Here is a 20926-nt window from a genome sequence, read left to right as displayed (position 1 = left end):
AAAAGCGTGTTTTATGCGACTTTAACAACTGACTGATTTCATTTCGCACTCTTTTCAGACGCAAAGTAAACATAGCAAAGGGTGTGTATGTGTTAAGTAAAAGCGAAAAATTGCAAAAAGTAAAGTTTCCTTTAAAAAGAGAGAACAGTGCTACAACTAATGTGCTGAATTTGCATGGAAATTGCAGCAATTGCGCGCGTACGCACAGAAATCCGCATAAACAGTGGCAATTTTGTGAGTGAATACAAATGCGTTGCATATCTCAAGGCGCTGACTGAGAATTGCACGTTTACTTTTTCCTCTTAGTTTTTTCTGCTCACTTTTATTTATTTTTCCTTATTTTACTTTTTACTTTTTATTTACTTTCATTTATTATTTTATTTTTTCTTTTATATATTTTTTTGTAATTTTTTCCTCTTCTTGTTATTTTCTAATTATAACTTGATATACCCTAGGTTTGCCACGAAGTTTATAGTCCTCAATAATTAGATATTAATCTGAGATTTTACACAAGTGTTTTCTCAAAAAGAGGGTACTCCATTGTGATTATTGTGAACTGGTGATATCGGACGATTATAGCATAGCTGCCATACAAACTGAACGATCGTAATCAAATATTTTTATGATAAGATGGTTAATTGCTTGAGTTATCTGCCTGAAAATTAATACAGATTATTGCCTAACACAGATATGCAACCTCCGAAAAACTTGTTCAGATTGAACTTATATAACATATAGGTGCCATACAAACTGACCGATAAAATGCAAGTTCTTATATGGAAAGCTTCTTCTTATGACGAGATATCTTTATGACATTCGGCACGTATAATCCTCTAAGCAAGTGAAGCAATAACCTGGAAAATTGTTTAGATTGAACTACTATAGCATATAGCTGTCATACAAAATGAACAATCAGAATCAAGGGCTTGTATGGAAAACTTTTTCATTTGATGAGATATCTCCAAGAAATGTGGCATGGTCTATTCTTCAATATAACGGTATATTATGCGAAGAAATTATTCAGATCGGTTGACTAAAGCATATAGCTGCCACACAAACTGAACAATCGAAATCAAATGCTTGTATGGAAAACTTTTTTATTTGACGAGATATCTTCATGAAGTTTCGCATGATCTATTGTCTAATATAACGGCACAATATCAAATGAAATTGTTCAGATCGGTTGACTAAAGCATATAGCTGCCATACAAATTGACTGTTCCAATGCAAGTTCTTGAACGAACACTTCTGTGTATGAGATGTCTAAAATAGCTGCTGTGCAACCTAAGTTGCCGTTTTTTCTTGTTGTTTTTTTAATTATAATTCTTTTATCTTCTTCCTTTCACTTCCTTATTTTTATTTTTAATTAAATTCTTTTAACATACGCGCGCCATCAGCGGCACAAGTATTCGGCACTTACCTCGATTTGAAATTGCTGCACTTGCGCCATGCCACAGCAGACCGGCATGCAGGATACAAGCGAGGCTAATTACAATTAAAATGGGGCAATTCATTCTGAATTGTGCAGCGTAGGAGCGACGTAGCATTGCTGTAGCTGATAGCGAGTTTTGCGACTGCGACACCGACTGCGTTTGCGATTGGCGTGTGGCTGTTGACGTTACTGTTGGCGCAGCGGCTGCCTGCAGTGTGGTGGCGCTGGCCAATTGTGGCACAGCTAACGGTGACGCGTCAACAAACAATGCGCTGGCGTTACGTTGCTGCTGTGGCGCAGCGTTTGCAAAGATTTTGGTGGCTTGAGTCGATGTCTGTTTCGTAACGATGGTAGTGGTAGCGGTGATGGCGGTGGCAGTGTTGGTGGGTAGTGTAGCAGTGCTTTTGTTAATTGTATGCGCCGCGTTGGCGGCATAAGCTTGCGCGCCGTAACGTATGCTATGCGAAATTATGCGCATTGTTACGAAAATGGGCACACTTGAGCCCGCGTGGCTATAAGCAAATGCTGTGATTGTTGTTGGTTTCTGTTAATTATTTTTTGTTTGTGTTTTATTAAGGTACGACTCCTTTGTTTTAGCAGTTTTTTTTATGCCAGTTTCTTTTATGTATGTGAAAGAGCACTTTTTTAACGTCAATTTTATACTTGTTTTAAACTCGCATTGTGTTGTCACTTCCGCGCTGGCACAGCCGCCTTTGCATGCGAAGCAAAAACCAAGCAGCTTAAGCTAAGTGGCTTTGTTATTTAATTTTACGCTTTTATAAATTATTGTTTCTGTACTCTCTAAGCGCTTGCTGTGCTTTTGTTGTGTATTTTTATGAGCGGCGCTTCCTCGAATTTCCTGTCTTTTCTTATTCACTTTATAATTTTCTTTCTTTCCGCCACTCAGTTTGCCTTAAATGCGCTTATTGTTGCGCCTCCTCACTGCTTAAGCACATTTACGGTACTTGGCAGTCACAAGTCGTTGCATATGCACAGGCGCCGCAGCCAGTTTTTCCTATACGCCACTGTCACACACACATAGACACACTTGTATGCACTTATTTGTGCGGATGTGTATTTGTTAATTTGTCACCGCTATTAATCAATTACTCGTTGCAGTTTGCTTTTTTAAATTATTTTTCCGCAATTTTTTTTTCGTTAAACACAAATAAATAAATAAATGCATAAATTTCGCATTAAGTATGCGCTGAAAGTTGCAATTTTCAACAAATGTGTCGCGCTATAATTTATTGCACGATTTTTGGCGTTGCCACCTGCATATGCTGGCAAATATTTACTCTGTCAACACGAAATATTTGCTATTTATGCAAATTAATTTTTAACACGTTCACGCCACAAAATGACACATATCCACGCGCCGGCACGCACACAAGCGCACTAATGCCCCAAACAGTGCGGCAGGTGAGCCCGCATTCGTGCTGTTGTCGTTCGTTGCCGCCGAACACTCGGGAGAATCGCTGACAAGCTTTGATTTATTGCAATTGTTTACTGACACACTGGCGCGCGCGCTGCTTAACGAGGATTGATGCTGCCGCCTGCAAATTAAATTCGAAAAATAAAAAATTAATATTAATATTTTGCACAAGCGCTACACATATGTTTGTGTATGTGTGTGTGTGTGTGAAAATATGTTATTTAAATATTTATACGCAATAGTTGCGTCTAAAAAATAGTTTTGATATTATTTCGTTTGGCTAGGCGCGTAAATATCATGCAAATTGCTTATTTTGATTATTTACTACTTGTTTATGCGGCCAAATTAAAGTAATAAATTAATGATACATAAATCTAGTTTTAATGCAAAGTGAAACTTTAGCGCTCAGGTGTAAACTACTGTACTTTTTATGCTTGCATTTTTCACACAAAGCTTTGATTTCGCTGTGATATGAAACACTATAATATAAAACAATACAAAGGCGTTTTTAAAAATTTAAAATCTCTTTATTAAAAAAATGTTACTTCTTTTTATCATGCAATTTGGTTTTGCGATTTTTTTGTGAAAAAAATAACACAAAAGAATGTCTAGATAATTATTAATATTTTTCTTGTTAATCGTTCGACTGTAAAAACATAAATTTTATTTATATAATTTAAATTTTTGAGCCTTTGCTCAACCATAAGAGCCCACCTGAACACAAATCTGCTCATAGACGTATTTTAAAAAGATATTAATAGATAATTAAAGCTTAATTTTTCAATTGATGGCAATCCCATTGGAAAATTTTTAATATCAAATACTATTAGAAATTTATTGGCAGGTTAGCTTCAACGCCTTGCACTTGGTACCCATTATTTATATTTTATAATATTTTGCTTAGTTCAAACATTTTTCGAAACGTGGCAACTCTAGTGCATGCAGTTGTAAGAGGCTGCAAACTCTTTTAAATTTCTAAATTTGACATGCTTTGAAATTTTCTCCTTCTCCTTCTTTACTGGTGTGTACAGCGCTTTTTGGCGCCAATTTGCGATACCTAATGCAGTCAGGACCTTCTCCACCTGATCTCTCCAGCGGAGAGGTCTTTTTTACTCCTGCTTCCACCGGCAGGTGCTGTATCGAAAACATTCAAAGCTGAAATATTCTCTTCCATCTAGAAACAGGACCTAGCCATCCCAGCCGCTGTCTCTACATTCTATGAATTATATCAATGTCGCCATGTACTTTGTACAGCTCATCATAAGGGACCATAATCTTCTACAACCTTTCCCTCGAACACTTCTAAGGCTGACTCATCAGATGATGACCATATAGTAGGACGTGAATAACGACGTGAATAACGAGTGTCTTAGAGAGTTTGGTCTTTGTTGGACCAGAGAGCAATTTACTTTTTAGTAGCACCTGTTGACAAAAGCCCTCGTTTTCAACCAAATCCATACGCCTCGCTTCCTCATCCAGTCTTGAAAAAGAAGAAAAAACGGCGCAGTTGTTGAAGCCAATGATATCAAGTTGAAGAACTCACACGTTAAACAGCCTCTTACACCGGCATATTAGCTTTGCGGGGATACCAAGTTCAGACAGAGCGGCATAGATGCAGTTCCTTTTCATACTGTAGAAGGCGGATTTAAAATCGACGAAGGTCATATTTTCCAAATTTTGGCACACGGTGAAAATTTGGTTGATTTTAGATATTCCAAATCTAAAGCCACACTAATAAGATCCAATCAGTTTATTGACGGTGGGCATCAGTCTTTTACACATTACTATCGATAAGACCTTATGTATACGCAATATTAGGGAGACTTATTGTACGGAAGCTGGCACATATTAGGGAGGGGGGATCCCATTTTGGATTTGCAAGAGCAAACTCTTAAGTTCATTGGGCATGTTAACCACATCTCGCAAAAAAGGTGATGATGCTAGGTATGCTAGGTACACAGTGGGGTTATGAACCACAAATGTTAGCAAGAAAGCTAAGTAAATGAGGCTTTTAACGTCTGGAAATATATTAAACTATGTTTCCCCAGAACACAGTTTGGATTCCTGATCTCTGTACTAGAATGTAAACCTCTTTCAACTGGCTTACGATATCACACAGGTGGCTTGCCAAATAATATATAAGACAACTGAAAAGACCTGTTCCAAGGACGAGAATGCCAGCCCATTACAGTTACTGTGTAGATTAAAGAGGGTTATATATATACTATCACAACCCTAAGCATTAAACATTGGTCAACCTATATCATTGTATTCCTTTAAAATAGTTTAGTGTTTACTATTTTGTTCCCATATACATTTGGAGTATATGCCATCCAATTGTATAAGCCTCCTCAACTCTAACAACATTTTTTTCTGGACAAACCTAAAACATTGCATTTTTTGATATTTTGTTCTTATTACATATTATTATTACTATAGTGACGCTAAAGTGCACAAATTTAATTTTGCAACCAGAAATGAGACCACGAAGTGCAATTACCAAATATTCAATTACCAAACTTTCGAAACTACTTTCCATTTTATAGATGTAATATGTGAGAGCACACACACTCGTTCCGCTGGAAGCTGCATGACCACAAAGGCAATGGAGAAATATGCATATATATAAAAAAGTGAGAGGGGAACATCATATCTATATATTTCAACAGTTTGCTACAAGCAAAACCAAAAAAAAAAAAAAATATTATTTGAAAACCCCACTTGGAGTATGAAAATGTTGTTGGCACAAAGCCTACAAACAAAAACTGAAATTATTTCATTATCACATGCCGTAAAATTACAGTAACAACAACAATTTACGAAAACAACATGACCAAATCTGGGTTAGGTGGCCTTACCAGAGCATTATATGCAGTTAAACAAGTTGAGCGCGTACATTTTAACTCCGGCAGACGGACCGCCGAAGGGCAGGCGACGCTCGACATTCAATGGCGAAAAAATGAAGTTATAAATTTAGATTAACCGCAAAGTTGCGACAGCAGACAAGGCAACACACACGAACACATGCATTTCGAGCGAACAAAGGCACTACACATGTAAGCATACTCACACACACACATACATATACAGATATATGCAGATAAAGGCAACTTGGCAGCCATCGTTGGGCAGTCAACAAGCCAGCAAGCCATTAAAAGTCGCTACAAAAGTCGCCCGATGCTAATAATTATCGTTTGCATTATGAGCACATACACAAAAAACATACATACACACACACAGACGAGAAGATGCAAGCACTCAGGCAACGGCCATGAGATACTAATAGCTCCTGTGTTAGTAATTTTGCGGATCAGCGCTAACGGTGGGGTGATTTTACTTTCGCTTTGCCCACAACAAACGCGCCACCATATCCTGAAGGTGCAATAAAATGTTGTTGTACAACACTACGTTTTTGATTTTTTTGTTTGGTTTCAAAACAACGCACAGTGGCATCTTCGTGGCGTAAAATTAAATGGTTTATCAGAAAGATTTTGCCTTTCACAGCGTTCTTGATAACCTGGAGCTCCGCGATAAAATCTTACCACTGATAAAAGTTCCTCCGCACATATACCTTTGAGTGATATGTGAGTGGAGCGGAGTCGCTGGAAAGAAACACAGTGAACTCTTTCACTGATGGATCGTAGTTAAATGGGTAAATTGAGGGAGTAATCTTCTGTCGGGGGCTTTTAACTTGACTTAACATTTGCATCAGCCTACCGAAAGGTCTCTATAAATACTTGCTCTTAGCAAAATGCATCTCATCGGAATGAGTTCTATTGGCACACATGCGGTGAGGATAAATACTTTGGAGGATGTAACTTATCTTACTAGCATGGATCACTGGGTATAGAGGCTTCAATGGAAATGAGCCAGCCGATCTGCTGAAGATAGAAGCAGTGGCAACCAGCCGAATAGGACCGCAATCGTTCTGCACTGTGAGCAACCACACTTCACAAGAGGGGCTATCGAAAGAGGAAAGGCCATTAGAAAACACTACTGGTGACAAGTGAGTGCGTTTCGAAAAGCGAGGCTGTTTCTGTCAGAGTTCATTATAAAACGATTCAAGAAACTAAACGCTACTAAGATAGAAACATTTAGATTATCACTCCTTCTACCAACCAAGTGATCAGGCTGGAATTGATTTAAGACGCCTCAATAAATTTGCAAATTGACGGTATACAGCGGCTCATCTTAGTTCATACTTGGCACTGGTGGTGACACACGGCCTTATAATTGGGCTGACAGATCGAGAATACTGCAGGAAATGTGTAGAAAAGGTAAACAATGGAGCATCTCTTGTGTACTTGCCCCCATTGGCAAAACTTTGCTGTAAGCATCTGGGATCCTCACGGTATGATACACAGGAAGAGGTATCGATAGTGAGGCCACAGAGCCTGCTAAAATTTGCGTCTAGCGCAGGCATCCTAAAGATTGGCTAGACCTCATGAACCTAGTAACTGAACTCCGTCTGGTATCACAAAGGACCAAAACTGGTCTATGCGTGACTCATTGGTCAACCAGACTAACCTAACCTAACCTGACGATCATTTTAATCCATTCTTAGGTAGTCTAGGCAGACACAACGGCAGGCGGGCCTAGCACTACAATGAATGATTCGTATTTCACTATTTACCTAAACGAACCTATACGGATCTAAGTAATTTTAAATTGACATTTTCAATAAAATTCAATGAAAATTTCATAAGTAGGGATGTTTTGAATTCCCAACCCGTCTAAAAATTACTGACTGATTTTTTTTTTGAGAGAATTACTTTCATTATATTATTCCATATTTTTGTTTTTTTTTTTTGAACAACATATATCTAGAAGTTCATTCTAATGTTTTAAAGGAGGAACTAATTCAATAAAACTCATTTTGGTATTACCGTTATACTAGTTGTCACTGTCAGTGTTGATTAATTTACAGAAATCTTTGAACTGTGGATCCTTTTAATCTGGTGAGTTATAAAACGAGTTTTGATATGATTGATTCGATATTATGCTTAATGTATATTTTAACATGTTTTTAAATATTTTTATAAAAAGTTTTTAAAAAATATTTTTATTAAAAAATTCTAAAAAATATTTTTATTAAAAAATGTTAAAAAATAGTTTTATTAAAAAATGTTAAAAAATATTTTTATTACAAAATGTTAAAAAATATTTTTATTAAAAATTTTTAAAATTTGTCCCTTTATATGTTGTATGTATACCTATTATAAAATTTTTTACGAAACGTCCAAAAATTAAAGACTAAGAAGTGAAGAGTTGACAATATTTTACCGCAAATTAAACATTTTTTCAATTCGCGCAGTTTTTAATTTATTTATTTTAAAATCAAATCACACCACTGTGCAGCCGCAATATAAATAGTTGCTGGCTGCTCGGCCCGTTAGCACACAAATCCGCTGCAAAAGTAATTACTCAAAAAGTTACTTCCCAATGGAGTGCTTTATGGCCAAGATAGCAGCGAAATATCTAAGCGAGCATGCGCCAAAGCGTGTAAATCAGCGCGGGTTTAGATATGCACATTTGTCTCAATATGTATGCATTACACATGTAAATATTACCTAACAGGTAAGCGCCGGTCCTTGCACAGGATAACACAAGCGGAGAACAGGATAACAGCAGCTGAATTAGTCAGCGCAAATGGCGGCTCACTTCAGCCCGCTCCACGAGTGGCGCAATCAAAGAGAAGCATAAATATTTTAAAATTTATCTGCATGCCCCTTCCTACACATACCCAACATATGCATACGCGCCAGCAGTGAGTCCACTTAGCCAGCACCCAGCTACCGAGGCGCGCAAGCAGCCACTCTCTCACACACACTCGCACATACAAATGCATGGACGTGGTTACTTTTCGGTTATCAGTAAGGTTATCGCCTTTTATGTGCTTTTACGGATTTTTATGTTTACACTCGCCACCTTTGAGGCGCTCGGTCAATATCTTTTTAACGACTCTGCACCCACACACACGCACACATGCAGGAGCTGGTGCGTTCGAACAATGTCCCTGCGTGTTTATTCGTATTTAAGCGCCGTGGCATGTTTTAGTACTTAGAGATATGAGCTCGCTTCGCTTGGCGAAACGGTTTCACCTTTTCCACACCAATTTGTTTCGCGTTGTTATTGTTTTTTTTCGTTTTGTTGTTTTTTTTTTTTTGCTGTTGTGGTTTTTTGTTGCTATCGCTTTTTTGTCGCTCTGCGATTTTTGATTATTTTTATGGCCCCTCAGCCGGTCATTTGATAACCTTCGCTCGCCGGCAAATGGCAGAATTATGTTTTTACTCGCTTATGCTTGGCATAAAAATTACCGTTACTGCGTTTTAAATGACATTTTATAATTTTAACGCCGCTCAAATTTAAAATTCTTTCCTGAATGACCGTTAAGCGGTGCTTGGCTTGGGTGGGTGCTAACGCGTCAGGATTTAGATAAAAATTTAAATGTGTTGACGTGGGAACAATAAAGGGTCATATACATGATTATACGATTAGAAGTCGCGTTTTTTACGATATTGTTGGTGAACATATTTTTATGTTGGTGACGAGTGAAACAAATGCAATTTGGTTGACATGCAAGCCAAAGAGCTTGGCTTTATTAGGGTTTATAAGGGTTGAGCTTGGTCTTCTAGAAAATAATTCGCTTTTTTTTTAATACAAGTGCTAACCAGTTTATCAGCTCAAATGGAGGTCTATAAGACGAAAAAATCTAGCGTATGCATTACGGATTTAGAAGCTATATACTCAGGGACTTCTTATTTATTTTATACCTTGAACATGATATTTAAGTTTATAGCACAGAGTAAAATATAAACATAACGGTTCAGAATGTTGAGCTGTGCCAATTTAACCATATCGGTGTGCCCCTTTATAGTCTCTCAGTTTTAGAGATATCCAATAGATGTAAATATGTATACATACTATATATCACGTATATCTGCCACACAAGGAGTGATTGATCAATATCTAGTCCCTGTATTGGCAACTTTTTGATGACGATTATTATCTGAGGTAACGGTACAATCTCGGAAGAAATTGTTCAGTTTCGAGTACTAAAGCATATATCTGTCTTACAAATTGATCAAAATCAAGTTAAAGATATTTTTATAACTTTTATATGCTTTAAGAAATTCACTTGTGAAGGTTTTTTTACGAACTGCTGCGCTTGTACTGCTCGATCCTGTGCTCTAATCAGCTTATCTTAAGTTCTCTTTGAAATGATCTGCTGCTAGAGATTACTCCACAAAAACATCAAAATATTGTCCGTATACTTCTCAAGTAAGCCCAATCTCGAACGTTCATGAGATTACTGGCATCGTTCTTAATTTATTCTTAAGTTAAAAGAAACTTTTAAAACTAATTAAAATTATTAAAATTAAACCAAATAGAACAGATACCCTTTTCTTCTGTTTTATCCTGTTTTCTTCTTACTTTATCTTTCTATCTACAGCTCGTTGAAAACGAGTATCTTCCATCTCGTAGTAGAACTAATCACCGCAAACGCTGACCGTTTGTTCAAACATTGAAACTGAATACCTTAAATTATTAAATTTTAGGTTTTACCCAATAAACAGAGCTTACAGGTAGTAGAACACACAAAAGCTCAGGGAAAAATCAGTAATGCTGTTGAAACAGCAGCAATATCTTCTAAAGAGGTTTTGATTTCTGAATATGTTAAAGTGACCCTTCTTTGAGAGGTGTACATTATCTATAAATAATATTTTACAGAGTCGATTCTGTGAGAGAACTATAGTACATACATGTTTATGGTATTCAGTCGCATGGTATGTTGAGTTCTTTATAGTTGCCATATATTTTTAATTCCAAAGAAAATATTTCGAACCAAAATATGTTCTGTCTTTTAAAAGGTCCATTAATCAGGTTTATTTTGCAATCAAAGAGAGATATCCATCTTCCTTCCCTTCCCGTTCAGGAGCCATAATAATACCAGTAAAGTACGAACCACTTAGTTTTATACAGAAATCGCTTTTAGCAGCGAAAGGCATTAGCATCAACATCAATCATATCTCTTTATACATAAGTAATTAACACATAATTAACAATAATAACAGACGGGATGACATCCAGACACTCATTACAAAGTGAAGGCGCTAATTGGCAGCGCTGTAAGCATAAAATTATTAATATTTATTTTTAATGAAACCCAATTCTTTCGTTTGAACCTCAATGCAGCAAGGGCAGCATTTTAATGCTTCCTTTCATTTTTACATAGCATCAACTGTTTGTCAAAATGTTAAAGTGACAGCTGAGAGGATGCTCTCAGAGACAATTAATCTGTTTGTCTGACATAAGCTGGAAACGAACCGAGGCAATAAAAGTGGATAAATGAAAAATTTCTTAATTAATTAAAAATGTGTAATAAAAAAACAATGTTTAATTAATTTTATTCAATTTTTTTGTGGAGAACATAAGTATATTAAAAGTAGAAGTGTTATTTGTAAAACTAGGATTATTTTTCACCACATTTTGGACTAACTTCAGTTTAGTTAAAACTTCAACGAAGACAGTCGGATATCGAGCAACTGCAATTATACGAAGTCTTACGAAAATTGCACTATTTTTTAACGAAATGGTTGCGATTTTTTTTTTGTTATTTGGCCCGATAATATAGCATGTAGATGTAGTGTATGTGACACTTTTGACAGTCAGTCACACCTTGTGAATCCCAACAAATGTTAATCAACCCTTTTCTGGCAGACGGGACAGGCTTCACCTTTTTCGGAGAATGTTTGCTGTGTAAAAAATCGATTGCTTCGATTTCTCATGATTTCTGGAGTATACCAGTGAATCAGTGTTAAGTCACTGTTATCACATGTGCGTATCGACAGTTTTTCCTTCTAATATTTCATGCAGGATATAAACTACAAGACTTCTTGAGATATCTACTGTCTCTATCTCGCACACCTTTCAACAGAAGTCCGTCAATATGAGATTGCGAACTTTTGTCACAAAACCGGAGCAACCTAGCGTGGCGTTTAAAATGCCGACATATGACCATATTGAAAATCTTTAAAGCAATTTTTGACGATCACCAACGAAGCTGAAGACTCACAATATTTAAGAGCTCTTTAAGTTAACTATAAGATTGCTCTACCAGAAATAATAATCGTATCACCAGAGCATATTATCGAACCATCAGCTTTGACTAGTAACTATATCATCTTCTAGCCCGGATCTCTTCATAAGTACTTAACTATATATGGAAAATATGCTGGTAAAATCATCACATTTATGAAGTTTAGCGCCTAGTTAACTACATAAGCTTCCAGTTCCCTTTTTTCGACCAGATAAAACTCAAACACAATAAATTGTGGTGATTACAATTATCTTTCACAGTAGCAGGAATGAGTTGAGCGAGATTTTGGGTGAAACCTGTTTTAAAAAAAGTAAATGCTATAATTATATACAACCTCGATATAGTGATTTGCAATACTTCCACATACTTTCGACACTCAAAGCCGGTGGATGTTGAAAGAAATTTGCATTCAAATGATATAAGTTGCTTTATTTCGAACTCAGCATTTATATTTTCAATTCTTAAGTCATGTTCAGAGAAAAATGTGCGCTTATGCTTGAAAGCACGATTTGATCTCAGTTAAGACTTCCTTATAATCAGATTTCCCTGCATTTAAATGCACTTGCGTTTGAAAGAACTTAATAATCCTTTACTTCTATTCTCCACACTGCTGTGCCACTTTGTTTCTATTGAAAACTTTCTTCCTTCCGCGCTAAGATCACGTGCGCCAACACGCGTTGCCGTCGTTGAAGGGTTACGCATAAACCATATATGTGTACGTGTGTGTGTGTGGTTTTATACACTTGCGAATGCATGCTAGCTTTCTTTGTTCGAAATATTACAAATAACTGCGTGAGCAACGCAAGACTTGTTGCATATGCCAACAACTTAAACTTATGAACTTCACCCCATCGTCTTCAATTGTGCCACATATACTTGCAACAATGTGGCAATGCAATTCTGCGTGGCTCTTGCTTGCGATCTTTGTTGTCATCCATTTGTTTTGTAGAAGTTCGTTATCGCTTGGTTTGCTCGTCGAGTTGTTGACAATAGAAGCAAATTTACGGAAAATTGCAGAGAGTTGCGTGGCATGGCCTTGCAGAGCTGCGAATGTTGGACTTTCTTGCCAAATGCAAGATGTTTGCTTTACATTTCGAATGGAGAGAAAGTTTAAGCTGTTTTTGATTAAAATGCGCAAGAAAGTGAAGTAAGAGTTGTTTTGAGAAGTACTATATGGTGGTTAAGAACTCGTCCCGGAACAATTAACTGCCTTCATTACTAGAAAAAATATTTATGTGTTGGCTGTTAGTGCCACTATCATACTGAAAATATATAGTAATTTAAGGTATATGACTAAAAAATATTACGTTGCAATCTGCCTTGGGATCTATATTCATTAAAGTCCTTTTGAAGATTACCTTTACATTTAGCCAATCCTGGTAGAAAATATCGAAAATATTTTATGTTCGGGGAATAAGTATTCGTGTTATTGTTCGCTAAGAAATGTAACTCATCAGAAGTTATTCTATAGACATACACTAATGAATGAAATATGCTTCGAACTAAGCTACAAAAAAGGAATCATATTTGAGACTGTTCAGTAATGGAAACATATTCAGAGACTTGAGGTGGCTCGGTTAAGTTTTTGAGCCAAAGACAATTTCACTCGGATCTTTTTGAGAAAAAACTTTAGTGAGCAATACTTATACTTAATAATCGTCATTTAAAATCTAAATATCGGTGGTGATGTCCTGATCTCATCATGTAATCACGACTTCTTTTAAAAAAAAACTGCACTATAAATTTCAGACACAACTTTGTGAAATTTAGAGAAAATTTAGAGAAAACCTCTCTTACAACAGGTACTATTGCAGCTTTCCTTTCTCTAGTTCAAAACTGCTGGATATTTAGATCGACTTGATAAGCATCTCGATTAATTTAATGACTTCGCGAAAATATTTCCGAAGAGGTATTATATAATGATAAAAAATAAATTTTTAAACTTCGGCATAGGTCAAGATTATATTTTTGCATAGAGCTTAAAAGAGATTGAGATTATTACCGTATGTAAATTTAACATATATAAAATCAAAATATGTAATTTGAAAATATACCCAATGCAGAAATCATATACAGACCAAATGAAGTTAATCTCCCTAAAGCTTTTCACATAAAAACTCAATAATCATAAAGAAAACGGAAAACAAAAAACATTTTGCTTTAATTGCTACAAACATTGTCTCATAACCCTGTTATACAAGTTGTTAAGTAAGATTTGCGTCAATCTGACATTTGCTTCATTTCCCCCCTTCAGTTGAAAGAATGTTGCTAGCCTGAAGCAACAACCCAATGTATATTTTCGCTTTTGTTTATGACAACTAAATGCCTTTGCTGGAATACAATTACCAACCGATTTGTCTACGACTCTTCTTTGCATAGTTTGAGGCGCATGGGTTGCATAGAGTTTTTATAGGCATATATGCAGATAAAATGCTTTAAGGAAGCACAGTGAAGAAGGAAATCAATGAAATTGAAGCAAAGAATGAGTAATATAAGTAGCTTTAAAAATAAAAAATGAGTGAAGAGCCTTAAGAAGATTTTAAATATATTATATTACATTAAATTAATTTGAATTAAATACAATGGACAAGAATAAAATGAAATTTTTGATTAAAATTGTAGTTATCACTAAATTTCAAATATATTTCAAAGTTAAATATTAAATAAAAGTTAAATTTAAAATTATATTAAACGATATAATTAAAATTAAAATTAATGTTAAAGTTAAATTAAATTTAAATTTAAAATTAAAGTTAAAATTAAAACTAAAACTAAAATTAAATTAAAATTAAAAGTATACTTAAAATTAAAATTAATATTAAAATTAAAATTAAATTAAAATTAAAATTAAAAATAAAACTAAGGTTTAAATTAAATTAAAATTAAATTAAAATTAATGCTAAAACTAAAATTAAAATCAAATCAAAATTAAAAGTAAACTTAAAATTCTAATTAAAATTGATGTTAAAATTAAAATTAAATTAAATTTAAAATTAAATTTAAAATTAAAATTAAATTTAAAACTGAATTAAAGTTTAAATTATAATTAAAACTAAAATTAAAGTTAAAATTAAAATTAAAACTAAAACTAAAATCAAATCAAAATTAAAAGTAAACTCAAAATTCAAATTAACATTAATGTTAAATTAAAATTAAAACTAAAATTAAAATTAAAATTTAAATTAAAACTAAAATCAAGTCAAAATTAAAAGTAAACTTAAAATGCAAATTAAAATTGATGTTAAAATTAAAATTAAAATTAATATTAAAATTAAAATTAAAACTAAAACTAAAACTAAAACTAAAACTAAAACTAAAACTAAAAATAAAACTAAAATTAAAAATAAAAATAAAACTAAAACTAAATTAGAATTAAAAGTAAACTTAAAATTAAAATTAATGTTAAAATTAAAATTAAAACAAAAATAAAATTAAAAGTAAAATTAAAATTAAAACTAGAATTAAATTAAAATTAGGACTAAAACTAAAATTAAAGTTAAAATTAGAAATAAAATTAAAACTAAAATTGAAACTAAAATCGTAATTATTATAACCATTACAATAATTATTCAAATTTTAATTTAAGGGGTCAGTAAGGTAATCTGGCCTGTTTTTTGACATTTTTTTTCAGAGAAATTTTTATTCCACAATAGAGCTTTCTTCACATAACAGAAAATGCAAACACAAAATTTTGAAAAAAGATTACCCTACTGACCCCTTAAGTAAAACTCAAAAAAAAAAATCAAACTCAAATCCAGTTAATATCGTTTAATACCTTTCGGAAGTCTAATTACTCCGAAGAAACATATGATATTATAATACTAAACTTGGCCACTGTATACTTCCAATTTAGGCATACAAATGCAAGGCAAAAAAGTATGTGTGATTATGCGTTTTTGTACATCCGCCAATGCACTCGAACGCTTGCCTGTATTGCATCTTACATATTTCTACACAGAAAACAGAAAACACTTTATGAGATCCCATAAACATCCGTTTTTCCCCAATTACTGCTTTACGTGCCAACACAGAAGGCACGTATGTATTGAGTAAACACGCACGCACACACATACATATTTGCATATTTTTTTTTATTATGCTGTAATGGATAATCTCTTTTATAATGTAAGCTCTGTGGCTGGTTGACTGCCTGGACGTATGTGGATATGTATTGGTTTGTCTGAGTAAGGGATACCGTTATGAATTGCTGATGGCGCTGCTATTTTTGTGTGCAAAAATTTTCTATAGCACTTGTTTGCTTGCTTACATGCATACTTGCTGGCTGGCTTGTTTATCAACAGCAGCTCACAACCACAACAGTAACAATAAATACATAAAAGGATATACATATTAATTTGTTGATACCTCTGGGTGCTTTTGAGAGCGAGCAGTGGAAGTTGCAAGCAAGTGCTCATCATTATTATCAATCGAGTTGTAAAGAGACTCAAATACACACAAATATATGCTATATACATACACATAACCAAACGTATGTATATATATGCATAAATTTAGTACTCCATTACATACATATATATGTAACGATACATATATGTCTATACAACATCTGCAGCTCATCTACCCCGTTTTTGATCTGGCACTTAAGCACTGTTGGCAACATGTCTACTATTGCCTGCTGCTCCAAGTTGACTATGCTCTCATAAGCATCATATTCTGTACGAATAGAATGGATTTTGTATGCTATGTATATACTTTAAGCACTGCATGCAGCTGCAGCTTACCGCACACACACACAAGCGAGCATTCATGTATATTCGAAGAGCTGATTTTCTATGCGCTTTCAATACTATCAACAGATCTTGTATAACCGAGCACCAGCTATTACTTGAAAAAAATCACACACATATACACACACAAGCACGTTGTTGCAGCAACCAGCTCTCCGATTTAGACTGCCTTCCTTACAACATAGCGCAGCTAACGATTTCTTTACTTCCGTGGCATAGGCTTGACTTGCTTGCATATTCCACTTCATATTTATATGCCGACCCGCCCCTGCTCCCCTGTTCTGGTGCAACTTCGGCAAATATGCAGCAGAAATCTGATTTGCTCTGCCGTTGCGCCCGGATACATTATTATTATGAATTGTAATTGATATGGAAATTCTTTTATGCATATTTTGCCTGGGGAAAATGCATAGAAAATTGCGCCAGCTTACAGTATTTAGTGCAAACACAACGCTTACACTGCACTCGGCTGTCGGTGCGCTAGCCGGCGGCGGCAGCTGTACTACTGTGTGTCTAGGCGCCTGCAAGTATGCTTGCCTACACAGCACTTGCCGGTATTTAGACATGTATGTGAGTTTATAGGTATATATATGTATGTATGTTTGTGTGTGTGTGCCACCTCAGGTCGCATGTAAATCTGTGTACGCAAACACTTTGGCAGAAAAAATGTCTTGCTGCATATTTTCTTTTGCTGCGTACGTGCCTCTCGACACAGCTATGCAACAGCAGCAGCAACAACAGCAGCAGCACTGTTGTTATTATTGCTATTATATTGAAGTGTTATGCATGTAAATACGCATGTATGTGTGTATCAAGTCGCACATTGCTTTTGTTTGCATTTTTGCATAGAAGTGCTTTTAATTTTTTTTACATTTTTTTCTCACATTTTTTTACTTTTTGCGTTTGCTCCGCATGCCTGTGCCGCATGTGGATGCAACGTGCATTGTCGTGCAAAATATTTGCGCATCCTTTATGCTCTTCTATGCAATATTATATTTCTGCCGAAATTTCTTTCACATTCCTCAAATATAATTGAAATGGGGGCGAGTTGCGCCGGTGCGCCTGCGACTAGGCAATGCTTGCAGTTTGTAGCCGCATGTTGCATTGGACATTTGGGTAATAAATTATAATGGTAGCATGAATGGTGCTTTAGTTAGTCTCAAAATTTTCCCCAACAAATACTAACAAGTGGCATAAGCAAATATTAACAAGTAAATATTGTATTATAAAGTATTTGCACATGCACACACACATGTATTAGGTTACTATACAAGCGTCTCTGTACTATTTACTCAAAAAAGCATCCCATATAACGTAATTTTAATATTTTTCGAAGTAACGGCATGCATTCGTTGCAGTGCCACTTGAGTTAGCTGCAGCTCTAAGTGCTTGCAACAAAAATATCCAGCACATGAAGCCCAAATTGTGTATTGAAAATGTGTGGCAAGAGTATTTTGGGCAATTACTTACTTAAGGGATTTGGTTTTCCGTGCAATTACGGTGCTTTATTAAGTGTCCCTCCTTTTGGAAAACAAATCTTGATGTTTTATATGTGGCAACTGAACCTTTGCTAGTTGAAAGCACATAAATCTGTTAATTAAGCGTATCAAGCCAGCATACGAAATTCTGTTATATTTAAAAGAAAATGATATTTATATAGAAAAAGAGGGAAATAGTGGGAATGAGTTGAACGTGGAGACTCATAAATCAAGCATTAACAAAATTGAGATTTATTTTTGAATAAGTCATTTGCGGGAATTAAAAAAAAAACCATACTCGAATATATTGAACCGCATAGAAGAAGGAAAAAGGGTGACTTTAAGCTAAATATTGATAAATATTGCTATCGAGTTCATTCATTTTGAATCTAACAAATGAAGTCGCTTGTCTGCCGAGACTTTGCTTTTGAAAATATTTTGGCTCTGAGATGCAAATATGCTTAAATCTATGTCTGTGAAATTTTTAATTAGTAAGTTCTCGTTTCTATCCAATATCATGGAATTTTCGAAGCTTTGCTTCCACATATTGCGTTTACTTCCACAGAATAGTGGAACAGGGGTGAGGCGAACAGGAATAGTGTTTACTCGGATGTGTTCAAACCAGATAATCGAGTGGCAGGTGGTGTTCTTCAGCAAAATTAGAAACCAGAATAGTCTTTCATCTACCACACTAATACAGTGTCATGCATTGGGAGACCACATCAGTTAAAAAAATCCTTTTTCTTTCAGCAAAGAGTGTGCTCACAACACAAAATATGCTCATTTATACAGATAGCTAAGCGGCTTTGGAATCACTAAAGACTTTGGGGGTTTCAACAAAGAGAGTCAAATAGTGATTTGAACTATTAATATATCTAACACCCTATGTCATAATAAATTTTCCAATAGGTTCCCGCACATAATGATTTTTCTAATAACTGTGAAGCGGATGTACTTGACAAAGCAGGTACCAAACTGCAATTGTAATCGACGAAAAATGAAATTTTTATGTCTCTGACTATTTGCAGATATTTAAGCGACAAACATGTTATAGATATAGCTACGTCTCTGTCGAGTCCACCCCTGACTTGCTGAACAAGCAGGCAAACGTGGCATTAATGGAACATGGAACTCATATTCTGACTACTTATATTAAAATTTAAAATAAATATTATAAGAACTCGATTAGGTGTGCCAACCGGTAACTGTTTTATTTGCATACATGCCAGTAGACTGGCTATACCATATGATGACTATTGTAGAAGCTGTTTAGAAGAGGAAACTAAAGAGCACCTTCTATGCAACTTTAAGGCTCTATATAGGAAAAAAAATCGAAGCTATCGGCCGAGGCTATCCTGATGTTGTTTCGGAGGTTACACAGCACAAATTTTAAGATCTTCATAAGCAGCACAAGGTGGTTCAGAAAAAACATAATGCGATGACTGGACCTAAGTCCCAATTGTATCATAATGGACCTCCATAAGCTTTAGGCAGGTCGTCAAATCTGCTTTACTAACTTACCTAGTTTCTATGTTGTCAGATGCGGCAAAAAACTACTGAGAAGATTGAATCACATTTTAAAGAAAATTAGGAAAAACAAAAATTGTCTAATATTTTTGAGATAAATACATAAAAGAGGATTCTGAGAGAAAATTGAAACATTTTTGAAAGTGAACAAAGTAAAAAAGAGTGGAATGAAAAAAATTGCTATTCACCAAATTTTGGTCAAATTTTTTTCATTTTCAAAATTCAGATTTTAATCTCTCTATAAACTTAAACTTTAGGTAGATTTCAATTTATCGAATAATGTTATATTTAATCCTTTAAGCTTTTGATGAAAAGTTAGATAAAAAATTATGATTTTATGTCATCGAAAGCTGTTTTAGCGAAGAAAAGAAAATCTGAAATACAAGGTGCGTTCCAAAGTAAGCAGGACATTCTGACTCCTGCGCCCCCTGGCGCCACCATCTATATGTCGACTGGTGCGTTAAAATCTGCTATCATTATCAATTATCCAGTGACATTTTCGTGACATTTCAAAGATTGGAAGTGAAGTTATTGCGTTTTAAGTGTCAGTATGTTTGTGTTATCGATGCGAAAATGAGCTTCGAACAAAGTGCCAATTCTTCCTTTTCGAAATGCATTTGCCCAAAGGAAAGCTTTATGCAGACGTAGAGGCCATTCAAAAAGCTTGCACCGGCATACTGACGGCCATACCGGCCAACGAGCTAAAACACTCGTTCGAAATGCTTTTGGACCGTGCAAAAAGCTGTATTGAAGCTGAAGCAGACTCTTTTGAATAAAATAAATTTATTTTGCCGAAAAGACCATTTGTCCAGTTGTTGTTTTTTAAGTCCTGTATACTTTGGAATGCACCTTGTAGATTTCACATCTTTCATTACTCCGTGTGAACACTTTAATATCTTTTGGGAATATCATATTTAATTTGACATCACTGATGCCTGTTAAGAACTGAGCTGTCTTCGATATAATCCAGTTTTGCTTTAATTGACAGCTAGGGCAATATTTTTTCTTTGATATTCTAATACTCTTCTTTGGCGACTTACTTACTTAATGCTTGCTAGAAGCGTAAAAGACGCTTATATAAATTCATAAACGAAACGTCATAAAGTGAAGAGCAGAAATATGGAAATAAAAATATATTGTTAATATATACACGTACTACTTTAGAAGTATAAATATGGTTTCGATATCTGCAATCAAACGCTGATT

General features: G+C 34.9%; 1 protein-coding gene across 1 annotated transcript in view; it reads right to left on the bottom strand.

Moving 5' to 3' along the window:
* Positions 1 to 20926, bottom strand: part of LOC126751672 (hemicentin-2) — a 268902-nt gene that overhangs the window by 212442 nt on the left and 35534 nt on the right. The window contains exon 2 of the mRNA XM_050462126.1: positions 1421 to 2988. Within this exon, the coding sequence (XP_050318083.1) occupies positions 1421 to 1910 (490 nt within the window). The 5' untranslated portion in view covers positions 1911 to 2988. The remainder of the gene's footprint in view (positions 1 to 1420; positions 2989 to 20926) is intronic.

Source organism: Bactrocera neohumeralis, chromosome 2 (genome assembly GCF_024586455.1).
Source record: "Bactrocera neohumeralis isolate Rockhampton chromosome 2, APGP_CSIRO_Bneo_wtdbg2-racon-allhic-juicebox.fasta_v2, whole genome shotgun sequence".
Lineage (NCBI taxonomy): Eukaryota > Metazoa > Arthropoda > Insecta > Diptera > Tephritidae > Bactrocera > Bactrocera neohumeralis.
This window is presented reverse-complemented; position numbering and strand designations above follow the sequence as displayed.